This window comes from Lutjanus erythropterus, chromosome 13 (assembly GCF_056507025.1).
Source record: "Lutjanus erythropterus isolate fLutEry1 chromosome 13, fLutEry1.hap2, whole genome shotgun sequence".
Lineage (NCBI taxonomy): Eukaryota > Metazoa > Chordata > Actinopteri > Lutjaniformes > Lutjanidae > Lutjanus > Lutjanus erythropterus.
Genome location: NC_139329.1, coordinates 33,573,514 through 33,591,956, shown reverse-complemented (window position 1 = coordinate 33,591,956; position 18,443 = coordinate 33,573,514). Strand labels below are relative to the sequence as shown.

At 41.1% G+C, this 18,443-nt stretch overlaps 1 protein-coding gene across 1 annotated transcript; it reads right to left on the bottom strand.

Annotated features, from left to right (window-relative positions):
• Window positions 1-44: 44 nt before the first annotated feature.
• On the bottom strand, window positions 45-17,463 carry LOC146316928 (cingulin-like protein 1). The gene is made up of 19 exons (XM_084734657.1): window positions 17,355-17,463; window positions 14,084-15,007; window positions 13,915-14,009; window positions 13,017-13,080; window positions 12,740-12,835; window positions 12,491-12,639; window positions 10,987-11,128; window positions 10,666-10,878; window positions 10,378-10,584; window positions 9,078-9,182; window positions 7,979-8,131; window positions 7,606-7,776; window positions 7,124-7,276; window positions 4,776-4,865; window positions 2,784-2,867; window positions 1,814-1,938; window positions 1,461-1,569; window positions 1,189-1,352; window positions 45-1,102 (listed from the first exon to the last, which is right to left on the bottom strand). The coding sequence occupies exons 2-19, from the start codon at window positions 14,999-15,001 to the stop codon at window positions 1,024-1,026; spliced, it is 3,117 nt and encodes a 1,038-aa protein (XP_084590783.1). The 5' UTR covers window positions 15,002-15,007; window positions 17,355-17,463; the 3' UTR covers window positions 45-1,023.
• Window positions 17,464-18,443: the final 980 nt, after the last annotated feature.

The window sequence follows — 18,443 nt, the reverse complement described above, 5'->3', positions numbered from 1 at the left end:
GCTCTACGTACAGGTGTGAACGCACCCAAGATGCATCAAGGACGCATCTGAGATCTGAGTTTTTGTCAAGCTGCTGACAGCGCAGGTAAAACATGAGACTCATGAACCCACTGAGCACCAACCGCAGTTTCAATGCCGATTTCTAGTTTAAAGCTGGTTGATATTGATCTGCCACCTCTTTTCACCCTCTTTTCAACCAGCTAAAACACGTTTAAAACATCAACGTGTCACAAAAGGTAAATCTGTTCAGTCATTTTGATCATTTGATCAGTTGAAGATTGAAAGAAAGACAATATTGATGAATGTGAAAGTCATACTTCACGGGATGGAAAAATATGGTCTAAGTTGTTATTTCAATCCATGTGAAGTTTCATATAAAATGTCAATACAATACAGGCTGTGTGTTACCAACAAGAAGCTTCTGGGACGTCGTAGAGAAAAGTTCTTGTGATGAAAGAAATGTGGTCTAAATGTGAGCGTTCAATCAACATCTTGAAATTGTTCACTTTTAAAACCTATTCTTTTCACCAAGGACCATAATCGTTGTTTAAATCTCTTTTCAGTGCAAAAGTGATGACTGGTTTAGCGTGCCGCTCAACTGAAAAAAAAGGAACTAGTGTAGTGAATAGTCAAAACTTCATAATGAATCATCAAAACAGCCCTTGTTTTAAACGGGAAAGTGACATCTGATCACTCAAGTTGCACTGCAATACCAGGGGTGAACTCACGTATTCAGAGCTGTCCACATGTGATCAGATCACCCAGGACACATGTTTATACCAGGTCTGAACAGCCTCCGTGTCACATGCTGTAGTTTTACATGTTGCCAGCAGAGGTCAGCCTTGGCAAGGTGCCATTCTCCTCACGACTGGAAACACAAACATCACACCTGAGCTGTTAATGGAATTATGTTGAATTATGAGATCAAGGTTCCTTCACAGTCAAGTCCAACGCTCCTTCATTAAGTCCAGAAATGACTGTTGGACAGCATTTTGTCTTTTTTTTTAATCCCACATCAGTCAGTCAATCAGATCCAAAGTCGTCCCCGTCGTTCAAATCGCCCTCCACAACCCTGATTAGAGGAGGGGATTTCTTCTTACGCCTGTAAATTCAAAAGATAAATTTACTAGAGTTAAAGAACGACATTTGGTTTGACGTGAAACACAGTGGCACAGGGTGAGCGGTCACCTCATCTCGTTCCTCAGTGCGCTCAGTTGGCCGTGAAGCTGCTCGTTGGCCTCGATCTGCTCGTCCAGTTCTCTCTGCAGCTTCTTTTTAGCGTGTTCCAGACGCTCGATCTCCTCCTCCGCCTCATCCATCTGCCTCTTCGCCGTCTTCAGCCTCTGAGTCAGCTGCAGAGTTCACATAAGTGAGATATTGAGTCACGAGTCAAATCTGCTGCTCCTGACTACTTGATAACTTTTTTTTTTTTTTTTTTAATCTCTTAGTGGTTGTCTAACCTGGTCCCTCTCGGTCTGCAGGTTGACGTGCTCCTCGTCCGACTGCATCTTCATCTCCTTCACTTTGCGCTCCAGCCTGCGGTTCGCTTGTTGCAGGTTGTTGTTGTCTCTGAGGGAGAAAGCACCAAGAGATCACATCGCTGCTGCAGCTTCCTGTAACTCAACACCTTCAGACCAGAGACACTCTCACTCTTACAACCACAGGGAAAGTGATATGAGTGGGTTCACCGCTCGACAGCTACCGCCAAGTCTCTGATGGAGCCATTATCCAAAGTGTCTTCCTGCACTGGTAAATACACACACTGTATACATTTATGCGCTATAATGTCATTATTTAACGTGCATGTGCTAACCTCTCTTCTCCTTGCAACCTTTCCTCGAGTTCCTGGATGCGGCTGTTAAGTTTGGAGACGAGTGAGTCCTGGTTTGTCCTCTGTGATCCTTCCAGGTGAGTCACTCTGCTCTTCAGGTCTTTATTCTGACAAAAGAAACAGTCAAGGATCGGTGATATCTTTTTATCCCTGAGGCATAATTTGTGGTACAATCACAGTGCACAGTAAATACAATATAAACAATAAATATACTGTGTTGTAAAATCACACTGAGGTGTTTAAAAGCCAAACAGCAGCAGGGACAAATGAGGTTTTAAGTCCTGCATCTTGGCAGAATGTATCCGTGGTCAGATGGCAGCCTCTTGAATTCCTTGGACAGGGGATGGCTAGGATGAGCCAGAACCGTCTAACCTGGTGCACAAGGTCATTCAAGGCCATACAATGTTGGTGTGCGCTCTGATAATAGCCTGCAGTCTGTTTCTGTTTTTGAGGGTAAGTAACCTTTATCACCTGACAGAGCAGAATGTAAGGACTGATTTACTGAAGCAAGTCTGTCATAAATATCTTAAATAAACCGTCATGAGTTTGGCAAAATTTAAAGGTGCTCTGGAAGAGTTTTTGACAAGTAGTACTGCTATGGTGCAATGTTTTTATGAACAGGTCCAGGTTTTGTTTGTTCTCGTGACACGACAAGGAGTTCAGCGACAACTGCTCGCAAGCAATCATGCATGTAAACAATGCAGGTTGGTTTCACAAGTTTCAAAGAAATCAGCTATGCAGATATTTTATTGGGAGGGAAACAGATTCAACATGTTTGTTAGAGGTTAAAGATACACACAACTGTGATTGTTTACAACCAAACGCCACAGGGAACCTTTTACACCACAGAACAGCATCTAACATTTAGTTGTCAGCAGAGAGTAATGATGCTGGATTATCTGCACTGTTGAAAAGCTTTAAGTCTGGTCTGTCGTCTCCGGGGGGTCAGTACCTGTCTCTCCAGGCTCGTCTTGTCACACTCCAGGTCCTGCCTGACTGCTCTCTCCTGCATTAGCTCGTTCCTCATCTGATCCATCTGTCAAACAACAGAAACACGGTTAAAGCATTCAGCAGTGGTGGAAAGTAACTAAATACATTTACTCAACTACTGCACTGAAGTCTACTTTGACATAATTGTGCTTTATCTGAGTATTTCTTTTTCATGCTACTAATACTTCTACTGCATTACATTTCAGGGGGAAATATACTTTTTACTCCATCACATTTATATTACTGCTGGAGTTACTAGCTACTGTACAGATTAAGATTTTTCATTCAGACAAGATTAAACCTGTATCCCCAAATATGTCTATAAAGCAGAACCACCCAAAACTACCTAAACCTCGACCAGCTGCAACATTAAAATGTTGCTTACACACTGATACATCAATATTAACCATCTAATAACGACTTATATAATAAATATTTTTATTTTTTCTAATTTATGTACATTTTCTTGCTAATATTTCTGTACTTGTGCTTCATGCAGGACTTTTACTTGAAATTAAGCATCTTTACGCTGTTGTGTTGGTAATATTTGGTAATATTTCTTTCACCATCAGGCATAATATATCATAAATGTTTATGAAGTTAACCAGCTTAACACATATGGCCGCTGAACCACTAATTAATTCTTAATACCAGTTTCTAACCACAGAGCTAAATGTGGGTTTGCACTTTATATACACTACCTTCCATATTGACTGAAAAAAACAGCTGTACCTTATTAAAATGGGGCACCACCTGTTGACAAGCACTCTCAAGTTAAATAAGAAGTTTTCAGCTTAATTTTCCTAAAACCAGAGGAAATGCTGTCTGGCCTGAGCAGCCACATCAGATCTAAAGGCTCTCTCCCCTCTAATAACATCCAGAGGCCCAGTGAAGGGAGTGTGAATAGCTGCTCACAATAGTTAGCTGTTTTTTGTCTTTGCACTGCACCCAAAACAGTGTTTTGTGTCAATTAGTCTGCACCGCTTTGCTCCCATGAATGGTGGCCTACTTTACAGTCGCACACTGAGGATGTGAGGCTCTCATGACGACTTCAGAGATGAAGTAACATGTGTGAAGTCAGCAGGGTTCAGTCATATTTCAGAGCAAAGTGAACGTTAAGAAACAGAAACTTGTTTCACGACCAGGCTGGAATCACCAATCAGCAGCTGTCAGTGTCTGAGGGGAAATGTGAGAACTCAGCCCTGAATTTGTTTATGATGAAAACAGAAGTACGGCTGGGTGTGTAAACTTATGACGAGGCATAATTCTGTCCCTTCACAGCTGGGGAAATTTAACAGAGTTAGCAAACACAAACAGTCTTTGACTGGGTTACACCGACACAGATTCATTTAATATAAGATTTGTTCTCATCAGACTGTAGAAAAACTAGGTTTAAAATGGGTAAATTCAGATGCGTAATTCAAAACTAATCTCAGATTAAGTTCCAAGTTTAGTGATGTAAACTGAAACTAGCGTTTAATCAAAGTTTAGCTAAATAAGACCTTTTAAGAAAAAAAATTAATTCAAGTATAAACCATTTTGGCTGATCTGTATTCCTCAGCACTGCTTGCTAGATAGCTAAAAGTTTATAAAACATTACATAAATTTCTGTCTAGCTAAAAAAAAAATATGTTTGCTAGCTACCTAAAAAGTTAACAAAATTTTACATATTGTTTGCTAGCTGGCTAAAAAGTTCATAAAACATTACATTAATTTCTGGGTAGCTAAAAAGATATGTTTGCTAGCTACCTAAAAAGTTAATACTGGACCACGCAGAACTAAATTTAACCTTGGTTTAGAGTAAAAACTAAACTGAGGTTTAAAGAGTTATTAAAGAGTCATCAAAATAATATACAATTAAATCATGACTTAAGGGATTTACAAATGAATCCTTGTTGATGTGATCTGGCCTTTGTGCAGAAGAAAAGCAAAGACAGTGAAGGAGGAAACCTGCCTGCACTTTGGTTTTGTCTATTCGCTCCATCAGGCGGTCGCCGCTGCAGCGCTCATCATTAAGATCTTCTTCTAGTTGACTGATACGTCCCTGAGAGGAGAGAAACACATGAAATATGTGTCAAAACATCTGCAAGTTAATATATATTGCATTACTGTGTCGTGTTTAGTACAAGATGAGTCTGTCCCCTGAGGCAGATTTTTAAAAAGGCTAATATACATGAAGAAAACTGTAGAAAACTGTGATAATTAAAGATTGTTCACTGGTGTAAATTAATTTTAAATTTACACCTTTAAACATTATTTTGGGGGTTCTCAATGAAACCTGAGATAATAAATACAATTATTCTGCGAGGTAAAATATTCATATTTAAAGCTCAACCAAGAACTAATTTGAACCTAAGCTCCCTAAAAAAATGCCTTGCTGATTGGACGTCAGTGTTTGACAGCAGGACGAGAAGAGTGAAAGAAGATTCCCGTGAACACCCAGACAGGTCTGATAACTTTGTACAGTAAACACGAGCTTCCTCGGTCGATACGCAGTGTCAACAGTGTGCGCGCTGGTATCACAGTGTAATGTTTTGTCATCAGCAGGACAAACAGTGCTGAGCTGTGAGATGTTATTGCCACGGCTCTTTTCAGCACCCTTATACTTCACAGGAACAAGCGAGTGCAAATACTGGCACCTGAACAGATAAACACTTCTAAACATGTGATGAACTGAAGCACGTTCGACTGTGTGAGTTCACTTTCTTAATGAAAGCTCCTCATGATCATCAGTTTCCAGTTGTAGCTTTTTAGTAAACACATACACAGGATGGTATTATGTCAGGGAACACTGCTGTTGTCATCTAAACACCATGTAACGTCACTGTGGGAAGATTTTCATGTTTTAACTGTGACTAAAGGATGAGATCTACTGTGAGATCAGGGACAAAGGTTTGCTTCTGTTTACTGGAGGCACATCAGAAATTCTTAAGTAACTATAATTTGCATAAACAGACAGTCTGACCTGAGGAATAATCAATAATGTCCATGTGAAATAAAAAAGTTTGCAATGAGTTAGCATTGTGTGCGTATTTCTCTTTTCAACCATAAGCAACAATTCACTCATATTCATGTTGATGCAAACATCATTTATTTTCTAGTCTGCACTGAGATAAAGTATAAACTATAATTTGGATGCATGTTTATCTTCTGATGGGATCTTCACATGAAGATCAGTTCACTAGTCATGGTCAGCCTGTGAAAACAGTTGGTAAAAGTCTCCAAAGTGGAAATGTGAAATATGTTGCAGAGTAACTTGAAATAATCAGTCCTGTTAAATGCAAAATGAAAGAACTGAAAGGAACAGATTCCTTAGGATATAAATGTTTTATTTACCTCGTTTCACTGTTTTCTGTTTCCTGTTGCTCTTCAGCATCTTCGCTTATGTCTAACTTAATGAAGTGCTTCCTATGTTTTTTCTCTTTCTCATATCTGTCATAGTTTGTATTTGTTTGTTGTTGTTGACCTTGCTCGCGTCGTTGTTGTGCTGTTTGCCTCGTCTTTCTGAATTGTGTTTTGCTTTTACAGTAATTAGCCTGCCTTTAGAGGAGTTGTTATAACTTGTTTCTTAATTCTTTCTTTTTGTTTTTTTTTTAAATTGATTTTAAGGTTGCCAGTTCTCACACTGTAACGTGACATTGTGATGCAAAGATTCATGGCAGCGGTTCATTTTGTGTTGTGCTTAAACCACCGACCCTGCAGCAGTGTTGTTATATATCTTCACTGTTGTGATTGCATAAAAACAGTAAACTTCCTACGCTCAGATTTTATGCATATTACTTTTTCAGAGAAGGTCTAATGAAAGACACTATGGAGTTGTATTATGGGAAATTTAGGATCCAGTGTTTTTGGAGTTTGGCCCACACTAAAATCAGGATATTTCGGCTTCAGCTGTATCAGTTATAACTTGTATGTTGTGTTTTTAATGTACTGTTTTTTCTGCATATATAAGTAAAGACAAATTTCTGCCATATGCACGCAAATATTGGACAACAAAGTGTTTTTCTTTCTTTCTTTCTTTCTTCGGAAAGGCATTTTAGGAGTCTCTAGCTTCCTCATCGTGACGTATTTCCACGTGAAACAGGATAGGAAGTTGGGAAAATGTTGAGAGGATTTTGATTTAAAATTGGGGGTGACACACTTTGCTCTGTGCTGCTAAAAGTTGAAACTGGTTGGTTCAAGCTTGTGTAAACACATGACATATTTTTAGACAAGAAGAAAACACGACTGGATTTTTATATAAGAATCCAGAAAATTTTAAATATTTTTTAATCTTGTCTTTAAGGCTGCCGAGACATTTACCTCCATGAGTTTGACCTGCCGGTCTCTGTCTCCCACCGTGGCTGCGTTCCTCTCCTCCAGCTCCTCCACCTTCTGCTCCAGCTGCCGGCCCCTCTGCTGGGCCTCCTGCTGCTCCCTGCGACACCGGCGCAGATCCTCCTCCAGAGGAAGCAGCTGGACGCAGAACAGACACAGAACAAACACACGCTGTCAGATAAGGTAACAGGCGACGTCTGTTATTGGACAACGGTCAGTGGGTCAGACATTATTAAACAAATAGTGCAGAAATAATCCAGTCTGGTAACACAACTGAGACTCTGTTATGTTTATGTTTTATCTCACACAAACATTTTTAACACCTAATCAGAAGTAAAACACTGAAACAAGGGGACACAGCTCCTTTCCATCCTAAACTGACTTTTTTTGGTCAACTTTTTGTTACTTTTTTGGTGACTAAGACAGTTGAAGTCACATACTGATGAATCAGACAATGAGCACCACACCTCTTCCTGCAGCTTTTTGGCCGCCTGTCGGGATTTCTCCAGCTCCGCTCCCTTTTCCTGCAGCTGTCTCCGCAGTTCGTCCAACTCCCTCTGACTCCTCTCTCTGGCCTCGTCGACCTGGTTCTGAAGTACATCTGTGGACGCCTCGCACTCCTCCATGATGCTATTCATCTGAGATAAACAGTGGGATGAGTGGACCTCTTTACGTGTGAGGAAACAATAATGCATCTAATCCAAGCATAAGAAATGTCAGCTGTTTCTGCTGATCTCATGTGACTGCGGGGTTAAGAAAACACATTTGCGGGTCTCAATTGGTTACAAAAAAATGCTGAATCTTCCCACAGGGCCTAATAAATCCAGGTCCAGCCCTCACCTTCCTCTGCAGTTGCTCGACTGTCCTGTCCTGCAGCCTCCTCTCATCCTCCAGCTCTGTTTTTGTCTTCCACAGCTCCTCTGTTTGTCTCCTCTCCTCCTTCAGCTTCTCCTTCAAGTCCCTGTGCTCGTGATTTAACTTGGTCAACTTGCACTGCAGAAAAAGCAGAGGAAACAGCTTCCATTAGGACTGAAAAAAGCGTCTCATGTCATGAGCTTGATATGATTCAAGCTGTTTCTCTTTTCTGAGGATTTTGATGGTATTTTTGACTTTATTTGACAGCTCGCAGTAAAGACAGAGGGGATGGCATGTAACCAAAGACGCTGCAAGTGGGAAGCATCTTAAACAGTAACCTTGCATCAGGTGACATATTTCATTGGTTACAATATGCTGGGTTCCTACACTTGTTCCAAAGTCAAATTTAAGCATTTTGCATTTTCAAGTTTTGAAATGTCAGAAAATAATAAAAATTGTCCATCCCCAAATTTAAAGATACTCAGTTTAAGATGATCATAAATGCAGGGGAGCAGGGGCCCTGTGTCGTTTCTTCGTCACATAAAATCAGATTATATTGTGCTCTAAGCAACCAAAATTATGTTTCACGATAGAATTCCATTATTATGAAAGCACTCTATCCAAAATCCAAGCACAATCCAACCGTACGGCCCCTGAATATGAAATAAACGTCCAGCCGGATGGTAATTTAGCAACGCTTGATATCTCTGACAGATCAACGGCCCTTCCCTCAAAAGCTTAGGATGGAACCGTTTTGTTTCAGCAAATGGAATTCACAAAACTATTTGCAGAAGGTGTGGAAGCTGTTTTTGGCATTGCTTGATGAGAGCTGTACAACTTATGAGCTCTGTTGTCTCTTTATCCTGTGCAAACCTGCCTTATAATACATACAGTCCCCCACCTGTATGTGCGTATTTCGTTTTTATTTCATACCGTTGAGCTTCCTGGTGAAAGAGGCAGCCTCCCGTTTTGCCAATATCACTAAGTGGCATTTTTGTATTGCTTTGGACTTTCTTTTTGTTGCTTTGTGTGACGGTACCTGTGTGCTTTATGCCTATTGTATGGGTGTTTTGTTTTAGTTTACCTGCACGTCCTCTAAGCGAGTGAGCAGCGACTGGTTAGACTGACACATCTCCTCCTCCTTCCTCCTCACATCTTTCAGGGCTTCCTCAACCTGCTGCTTTTCCCTCTGGGACAAAACAGAGAAAATACAGAAAAAAGCTGAATACATCACATCAGTATGATAACTGTTTATAAAAACTAGAGTTGAATGAGTACTTGGCTGAAACAAGTATCTGCACACGTGATGAAGGAAAATCCTCACTGTGTAGCATGTAGCATATGTTGTGTTCATCAATTCACCGAGGAAAGTAAAAGTACAAAATAAGAGCTTGTATTTGTCTAGCCCGTGTCTCTAAGACATAATTGAGCTCAAGTTAAGACCAATATGAAACTTTGGTCTCACTGCACTGATCTTAATTTTGTCTTGAATGATCAACTCTTGAGACAACACTGAGATCTAAAAGAAAACTTGGTTGTCTTAAATCAGATCTTAAATTCATCTCAGTGGTCAAATTTAAGTCTTTTTGCTTCATACTGTCGTCAAGGAGAAACCTCCGGGACACCTGCAATCTCCTGCTTTTCTTTGTTTTGCTCCTTTTTTCTCCTAAGGGTGGGGGGGTTTAGGAGAAACAGATGAGGCTTCAGTGAGCTCAGAATAAGAACTTCATTTATTTCTCATGAGACAAAGAAAAGATGATTGTGAGAAACAACATTTTCCTCTGGGTATACATTCAACTTTATAAAAAATGTTCTATAATAGTTTTCTAAATCTGGTGATCAAAAAATGATCTGAAGCTCAAATGTGCTGCAGTTTTGTAACAAAAAAAAAACACAGAAAGTTTTGATCAACCACAGACTCACAAGTCTCCCAGCTGTTGTTCTTAAAAAACAGTTGAAACAATTACAAAGTTAAAAAAAAAAACATCTGTTGCGGAACAAATCTAAAGTCTATAGGGTAAACCTTTATATTGGAGTGGTGACATGCAGAAGTCATGTGCTTACTACTGAAGAGAATGGAGGAAGAGCACTACTCTGCATTTAGAAATTCCCAGACGATCGGTAGGCGTCAAGATCTCCGATTATCTGTTATCGTGAGGCTGGATCAGCCCATATCAATTTCAGGCTTAAATGTTGTTAAAACTTCTGTCAGACCCACTTCCAGTTTAAGACCCACACACATACGGACACAGATACAGATAATCTAGTTGGTTGAACAGATACATATACAGATCACAGTGTACTCGCTCATCCCTGATAAAAGCATCAGGAAACAAACTAATTAAAATCAGACATTTTGCTGATGTTTCCATGAAGTTTCTCACCTCCAGCTGCTTCGCTCTCTGCTCCAGCAGCCTCTCTGTGGTTTTACACTCCTGGACGGCCTGACTCAGCTGATCCACCTTGTTGTTCTGCTCCTGCACCTTCGCTCTCAGCTGATCTCTCTCCTGGCTCAGATCCCTCAGCTGCTCCTTGGCCGTACCTCTGTCCTTCTCTGCTTCAACCCTCTGCTGACCCAGCAGGTCATTGTTCTGGACGACAGGGCGGAGTCATCAATTATGAACACCGGAGACAAAACAAACCATGTTTTAGCTGTGTGTTTTCACTGTTACCTCTTTCACCAGCTCTAAATCCCTGAGCAGCTTTTCCAGCTCTTTTTCATATTCCTCCTTCAGAGCGGACATGTAGCTATCGTGAGTCTCCACTTCCTCTTTGAGCGCCCCCTTCAGGGCACTGAGCTCCCTCTCCCTGCGGTGCAGCACCTCCTCCTGCTCCTCCTTCACCTGTAGCATCTCCTGAAAGTCCATACGCAGCTGCACCATATCCTGACAGACATCCAACACAATACAACATCACTACCTGGAGTCCAGCCGGGGAGCTTCACAGCTGCTGTTGATTAGCGAGGTGTCTCCTGTTCATGTGGTTTCATTTACCTTCAGAAGGACTTCTTTCTCTGTATTTATCACCTCGGCCTTCTTGGCTTGGTCCAGCTCGTCGTGCATCTCAGAGAGCTGCTGCTGAAGGTCTTTCATCTCCGTCTTAGATCTCCCTCTCTCTACCTTCATCTGAATCAGCCTGACAACATACAAAAATATGCAGGACAGACAGATATACTTCAGCTCCATATTTTATATGAAGGAACAAAGCCTGCTGACCCCGCTTTAAGTTTACCAAAGGTGCTTGAAAGGACTAGATAACAAATAAGGATATCTGCGCGCTTAATCCAAATGGTATTTGACTCTGTGTTCGGTCAAATGACTTTCATCAGATCATACATCACAGTTCACTTGACTGACCTCAGAGTGTGTGCAGAAGCTCAGTTAAAGAAAGTGTAACATAGCAGTGAACTGAAGCATGAGCATGTGTTTCCTGTTTACTTGTGCTGTCCACTGAAAACGTCTAACTGGATTTGATATACTTTGTTTTTACACCTATGGGAATCATTTAAAGGAAAAAGTTAAACATTTTGGGGAGTATGCTTATTCGCTTTCTTGCTGAGAGGTGAGCAAGATCGGCACCACCCTCGCATCCAACGATACGATATGATATGATAAATGGAATGCTGCAGAAATCAGTCCTCAAACCAGGAAATGACTTGGTATTTTAGCACCTCTGGTTCCTGCATCTTGAAGTTTTGAATTGGGCTGAATTTTGATTGGTTAGATGCCTGAGATAAGGTCTGTGGTTAACACAAGCTTCAGAAATGTTTGTTTTGTCAAAAGCAAAATTAAAAATTCACAAAACATGTCTGTAAATACCCCACTCATGAATTTCGCTAATAAGTAGCTAAATTACCCTACAGAGGTTGTTGCATTTATGCTAAAATAAATTATAAGGTGTTCATTATCTTGCAGAAAAAAAACATGTCAGTATCATACATTTTTGTTTACTTAGAGTTTATTTTCTGCATAATAGAATTGGCCTTTTGTAGAGGGAACCAGAGCGATGCTAACTTCCAGTTGGCCTACAAGAATGCATTACCCCTGCTGAACTCTATACAAAGCTACAGCCAGCAGCCAGTTAGCTTAGCTTAGCATAAAGGCTGGACACAGGGGAAAACAGCTGGCCTGGCTTTGTTGAGAGGTTTGCAGGGGGTTGCCAGCATATAGAGGAATACTATTTTAACTTTTTGGCAAGTTGGAACAGCAAAGGAAGGAATGGGTTGGTTGTTTTGTTGATTGTAATTATAGCAATCCTGTTTTGATCATTGATTGACTATGACTATCTTTAAACCTAAAATTTAAAAAAACTCAGAGGAGATTCCTTAAAACAAAATCTTCTCAAACGGGGGTCTGTGGTCAAATGTGCATCTATGGTGGAGGTCTCTGACATGAAAAAGTTTGGGAACCCCTGACTTCTAACCATCAATCTGACGTTGTTTTCTGACACAGTTTTCATTCTGAACTTTGCTGAATGACGAGGACTTCAGACTCTCACTCCTGTTTCGTAGACTCAAGTTGTGCCTCGACGTCTGCCAGTCTGTCTCTGAGTTTGCAGAGCTCTTCCTGACTTTTGGCCAACTCTTCCTGAAGTTTCTTCTTCTCTGTTCGGGCCTTTTCACAAGCCTTGGCGAGGGTCTTTTCATTCTGCGCAACAACACACACCAGAAAGGAACATCATCAGTCACAGGAACAGGAAGTGAGTGTTTTAGAGGTGAATCAGCAGCAGGATGTGAATGTACAACACCTTCATCTCAGTTTCCAGTTGTTGCTTTAAATCGAACACTTCTTTCTCCAGCACTGCCTGTTTCTCCTGCAGAAGCTTCACCTCTGCTGCACAATCCTACATATGGGAGTAAGGAGACATCATTAGTTCCAGACAGTGATATTAAATCATGTTTAGCAGTGATCAACACCTGCAAACATCTCATCCCAACACACACTTTCTCCTCCTCCTCCTCCTCCTCCTCCTCCTCCTCCTCCTCCTCCTCCTCCTCCATATTTTCAGCAGTATTCCACTTGACCTTGTTGATCCTTTCAAGCAGCAGGGTGACTTTCCTCTGAGTGGTGGAGTCGTCATCGGTCGTCCTGAGAAGCAAGAGGAATAATTCATAAACACAATAACAGTACTGGCAGCGTGTAATGATACAATTAAATCAAACAAAGACACGGCTGTGCAATTTGTGGTGAGGAGGGAAAACATGTAACTCTTTTCACTCAACCTGCCTCACATGTAGGTATGCAGCTATTTTTAAAAATAACAACCCTACATCAGCACATATTTTATAAGAAAGCACTGATGGATCATAAAGTCTTTCCGTGTGAAGAAGTTATTTTATCAGTGGAAACAAGTACATGCTCTGCATTCCTGACTGTTGCATGAGCTCACACAGCTGGAGCAGCACCCCCTTATCTGACTGTGTACACTAACACTAACACTACATGATCACAAGCACAAGTGAATCACCAAAAGGTTAGGAAACGTAAGAGAAGTGCAAATTAATTCATTAAGCTGTTTTCAAGAAATCGTTTAACACTGTGGGAAATATGCCTATTTGCTTTGTTGCGTGCCAAGAGCAGAGAAAATAGATGCCACTCTCATGTCTGTCTGCCAAATATGAAGCTACAGCTAGTAGATTGTTTAGCTTAGTTTAGTTTAGCATAAAAACTAGAAACAAGGGAAGACTACAAGTGGACTACAACCAGACTACAAACAAAAATCAAAATCTTTCTGATGCTAAAATCTTGTCTCTTGGCGTCATAGACAGATATCTGTCTATAGAAATTAATCAGCTTAAGAATCATATTTTAGGTACAGACATGAAAGTGGTATCAGTCTTCTCAGCCAATTATCAGCAAGAAAACCAAAAACATCAAACTATCCCTTTTGACTAAAAGTGCTCAGTGCGGAGGGGCACTTACCCGTCCTTGAGGTAAGTGAACAGTATCTGTTTTGCTGTGTCTTCAGGTGGGTCTACTGAGAGCTCTTGCTGTCCTTTCAGAAGATCAGGAGTGACCTGGTCAGAGAATATACAGCAGATAAATACGACCTTTTTAAATTAAAACTGTGCCCCGGTGTAAATCTCTTTACCTGCTGATCTCTTTCATCAGAGTCGTCAGTCTGGTCGCTACTGGAGATCGAGGGTTTTTCTGCTCTGTGAAGCAGCTTCACAGCATGTGGAGACCTTGTCTCTTTTCCGTTAAGTTCTTTATTCAGCGTGCTATACCTGTTCTCCTCCCTCTTGCTCGCCAAAGAGGCCTCTCCGCCGAGGAGTCGAGCTCTGGCTGACCCGGGAGGATACATCCCAACTGGGGTCTCACCCTTGACGCCCTTCAGAGACGAGGCTCTGCTTGAGGAAGAGGATGAGGACGAGGAGTCTGAAGTTCGACCGCTGTCCACGCTGCGTGACCTCCGACACTGCTCAGGGTCCAGCCTGTTCCTCGGGCCTCCTCTTCCCCTCCGCTGGCTGTTGTTGAACTGGCTTATTAGCTTCCCCACAGACATGATGGAGTCTGTCTCCACTGAGTTTGGGGACCTTGCGGGCAGTTGTCGACCTGAGAGAGGTAGCTTACTCTGAGCCACATCACTCTGGTCCCCCTCTGAGCCCTCAGCAGGCAGAGGGATCCTGGGTTTGGACACAGTCTGGGTTGTTGCAGGAGGAAGGTTTATCTGTGCGGGTAGATCAGCTGAAGCTGGTGAGGGAACAACTCGGTTCAGGTTATTACTTTCAGGGTCATAAGGTCTCAGGATCTCCGGGTGTTTCTGATAATGAAACACGGAGGAGGCTGCAGACGGAGAGTGTCTTTCATCCACCGTCCTCCTCACCATGCCTGGATTGTACCCCGCCTGGTGAGTGATGACTGAGATGTCCCGATGGCTCTCCTGGCCGGAACTGTTCAGAACCACAAAGGGTTGACCTTTAATACCCTGGACCTGGACCCTGACTCCAAACAGGCTGTCCTGGGTGGGTCTGGGACTGTGTTGCTGCATCAGCCGGTGAGACTCCATCGTGAACTAGTGAAAAAACAAACCAGTATGTTAGAAATGCCACATGAAGACCCTGCATGCTGCATCAGGTCGGTCAAGCTGAGGTTGGTGTTTACACAACACTGGAGAAGGTCAGAGCCACACTGGGACACAAAGACAGACATCCAGGCAGCTCCTCACACAGCTGCACTCAGCCAGCGTAAAAGACACAATAAATGGACACTGAGACACAAGAGCCTGATATTGCTGTGCAATGAAAACAGCTCCTTCTGTGTGCTCATGACAGCGAACTATTGTGCAGCCAAAGCTGAGCCAACTGCATGACGACTACGACTGACCGAGGTCTCCGAGGTGTCGTCACCCACTTCATGGTGCAACACTCGAGGGAAACGTTTGTCAACAAATGTGTTACTGTGAGGCTGAAACACAAGAACACAAGAGGTGTTGTGCAGCAGACAAAACGGTATCTACCTCAGAGAACCATCCTGAGTGTGGTCACTCACTTCGATTAATGACACAACAGATTGCAGCTCACTTAAAGTAAGAAATTCTAATAATAGCTGTTATAAGTAATCTAAGTTTCAGAAAACACAGGTCTATTATTATGACCTCCTCCAAACTTTTGACTCTTCTTCTTTGGGGTAACTTTTGTGATTTTTCCCTGCCCATATCACCGGATTCCCAGCCATAACCCACAAGCATGTACAAAGCAACTACATGCATCGCAACACAGTAGCTAAGTTCACAAAAGAATTGGTAAAGAAAATAAAAACACTCAATTCTTCATAAATGAACTCAATAACGTTTTACTCTGATCAGCGCCCTCTAGTGGATGTATTGATTAACACATGGAAGTATGTGGCTAGTGACGATTACATTGTTTAAAAACATTTTATCTGTTTTCATACATAAAGGGGGGATAAACGAACCTTATAAGAGAAAATGTCACCTCTTTTATTCCCGCTCTGTGACTCGAATGCCTGTTCTTGTACGATGTAACTTGGGTTGAGCGGGGAGGACACTGAGAAGCTAAGAAGACAATGACCAGGCAAGAGGCTGGACAAGGTCAAGGGACGATTTGTGTTTACGACAGTCGTATAAAACTGAATTGCCCAATGAAATTGTAGGGGTGCCAAGTTGCAAAGAATACGGATTCTTGTATAATGTTGCTTTAATGGTTAATAGGTAATTAACTAATTGTTTTATAGATCAGTTAAGCCATTGATAAGACTAATTTTAGGGTTGTCAGGTTGTGGAAAATCCTCTTGCTTTGACAAATGACCACCAAACTCCATTTATTACCAACTTTATAAGTTATTAAATACACAATAAGTAAGTTTTGCCATCATGGTGATGGGAGTTGGTAACATCATTGTTAAACAACCACCATGGTTGGTGACTAAGACTGAAATCATGCTCATGGATGAAGTAATAATTAAGTTTTAGTGATATTCAGTTTAGTCACAATCACCGACTTCCTTCCGCTCTCATTTTCATGTAAGTTATAGCAACTAGGCAGAAAAAAATAGGAGGAAATACACCATTATTCTGAATAAATTAGAGATTTCTCCGAGTTTGAACATTTGGGATAACATATGTAGACAACTCAGCAAAATATATAACATATGTCTACTGTTTTTGGACATTTTAATGTAGAAATGAGACACATACCAAAAGGTAATTGGTCACAAAGACAAACCAAGTTACACGCACTGGAGGATTTCATAAAACCTGGCAACCCACATGATGTCCTTAACTTCATAGTTTATTAATTGTTCTATTAAATTAAGTAAAGTATCTATTAATAATTAATGACACCATTAATTCTATCTTATAAACCGTTCATAAAGTTACATTAGAAAGTGGCAAAATATTTGTACAAATTAAAGTCCTGAGTTTGAATATGTCACCTGTTTTTGTTGTTATCACACTTCTTAGCTTCTTCTTAAACTGACTAACTAAATATGTAAAATTCAAGTTTGTCTGCTAATCAGTGAATCATACGTGTAGCCTATTAAGATGACTATGGAAATGTATTTGCTGCGGATCTGCGTTTATCCGGTTAACTTGATGAGCTTCACCTCACACTGTTCAACTTCAAACAAACAGGATACAGTCAAGAAAACATGTTGCGTTAAATGAAGGCACGTAAACGCTACATAGAACAGCCATTACCTCCCATTTAAAATATTACAGGAGGAAGAGACTGACAGATCAAGTGAAGGTGGGGAAAAAAAAGTTTTAAGTACATTAAGATCCCTAAAGTCACTGACCAGCACCGCAGATACACCACAAGTCGCTTTAGAAGGAATATCGTGTTTCTTATTTTAATAAAAAACGGTTTATAAAGACATCGATCTGAGCTGAAACTTACCCGCAGTGTGTCCAGTCTGTCCAGTCTGAGTGTTGAACAGAGTCCTCCTCCTCTCCTCCTCCTCCTCTGTCCGCTCACACCGTCCTGCCTCCGCCCGGACTTGATCCCTCTGTCCCGCTCAGAGAGGCGTTCACTGCCTCCTCTGAGGCGTTCACTGCCTCCAGATATTCAAACCATATGACTATTGCTGCTGCTGCTGCTCAGAGCTTCATATGATGAAATATATAAATTTATGGGAAGCAGATAATGAGTAGAACAATGGGACTGTTTCACTGTGTGTTGAGAAATATGACAAACACAGACCGTTAGAGGGATGAAGGAGACTCTTACCAAGTTTTTGCTGGATTTCTCCCTGTGTAAAACCATGTTTCTAAAGAAAAAAAAAGGCCAAAACTGGTGCACATGTCAATTTCTTTTTCCATCATTCATGGGCTCTCTACAAGGTAACTGATTAGGGGAGACTGGGGGCAATTGCAACAGGGGACAATTGTGACATATCCAAAGCCTCCCATCAGAAAAAAAGGTTTTGATCTGAGAAGTCAAACAAGTAATTAAGTAAGTAAATAAGTCAAGTAAGTGAATAAGTAAGTAAGTAAGTAAGTAAGTAAGTAAGTAAGTGAGTGAGTGAGTAAGTAAGTGAGTAAGTGAGCAAGTAAGTAAGTGACTGAGTAAGAAAGTAAGTGACTCAGTAACTAAATGAGTAAATAAGTAAGTAACTGAGTAAGTAAGTGAGTTGGTAAGTGAGTGAGTATATAAGTGAGTGAGTAAATAAGTAAATAACTAAGTCAAGTACGTAAGCAAGTATGTGAGTAAATAAGTAAGTGAGTGAGTAAGTAAGAATCTAAGTCAAGTATGTAGGTAAGTGAGTAAGTAAGTAAGTAAGTGAATGAGTAAATAAGTAAGTAAGTATGTAAGTAAGTGAGTAAGAAAGTAGGCAAGTGAGTGAGTAAGAAAGTAAGTCAAGTAAGTAAGTGAGTGAGTGAATAAGTAAGTGAGTAAGTGTAAGTAGTAACTCAGTCAAGTAAGTAAGTGAGTAAGTGAGTGAGTAAGTAAGAAAGTAAGCAAGTAAGTAAGTGAGTACGTGAGTCA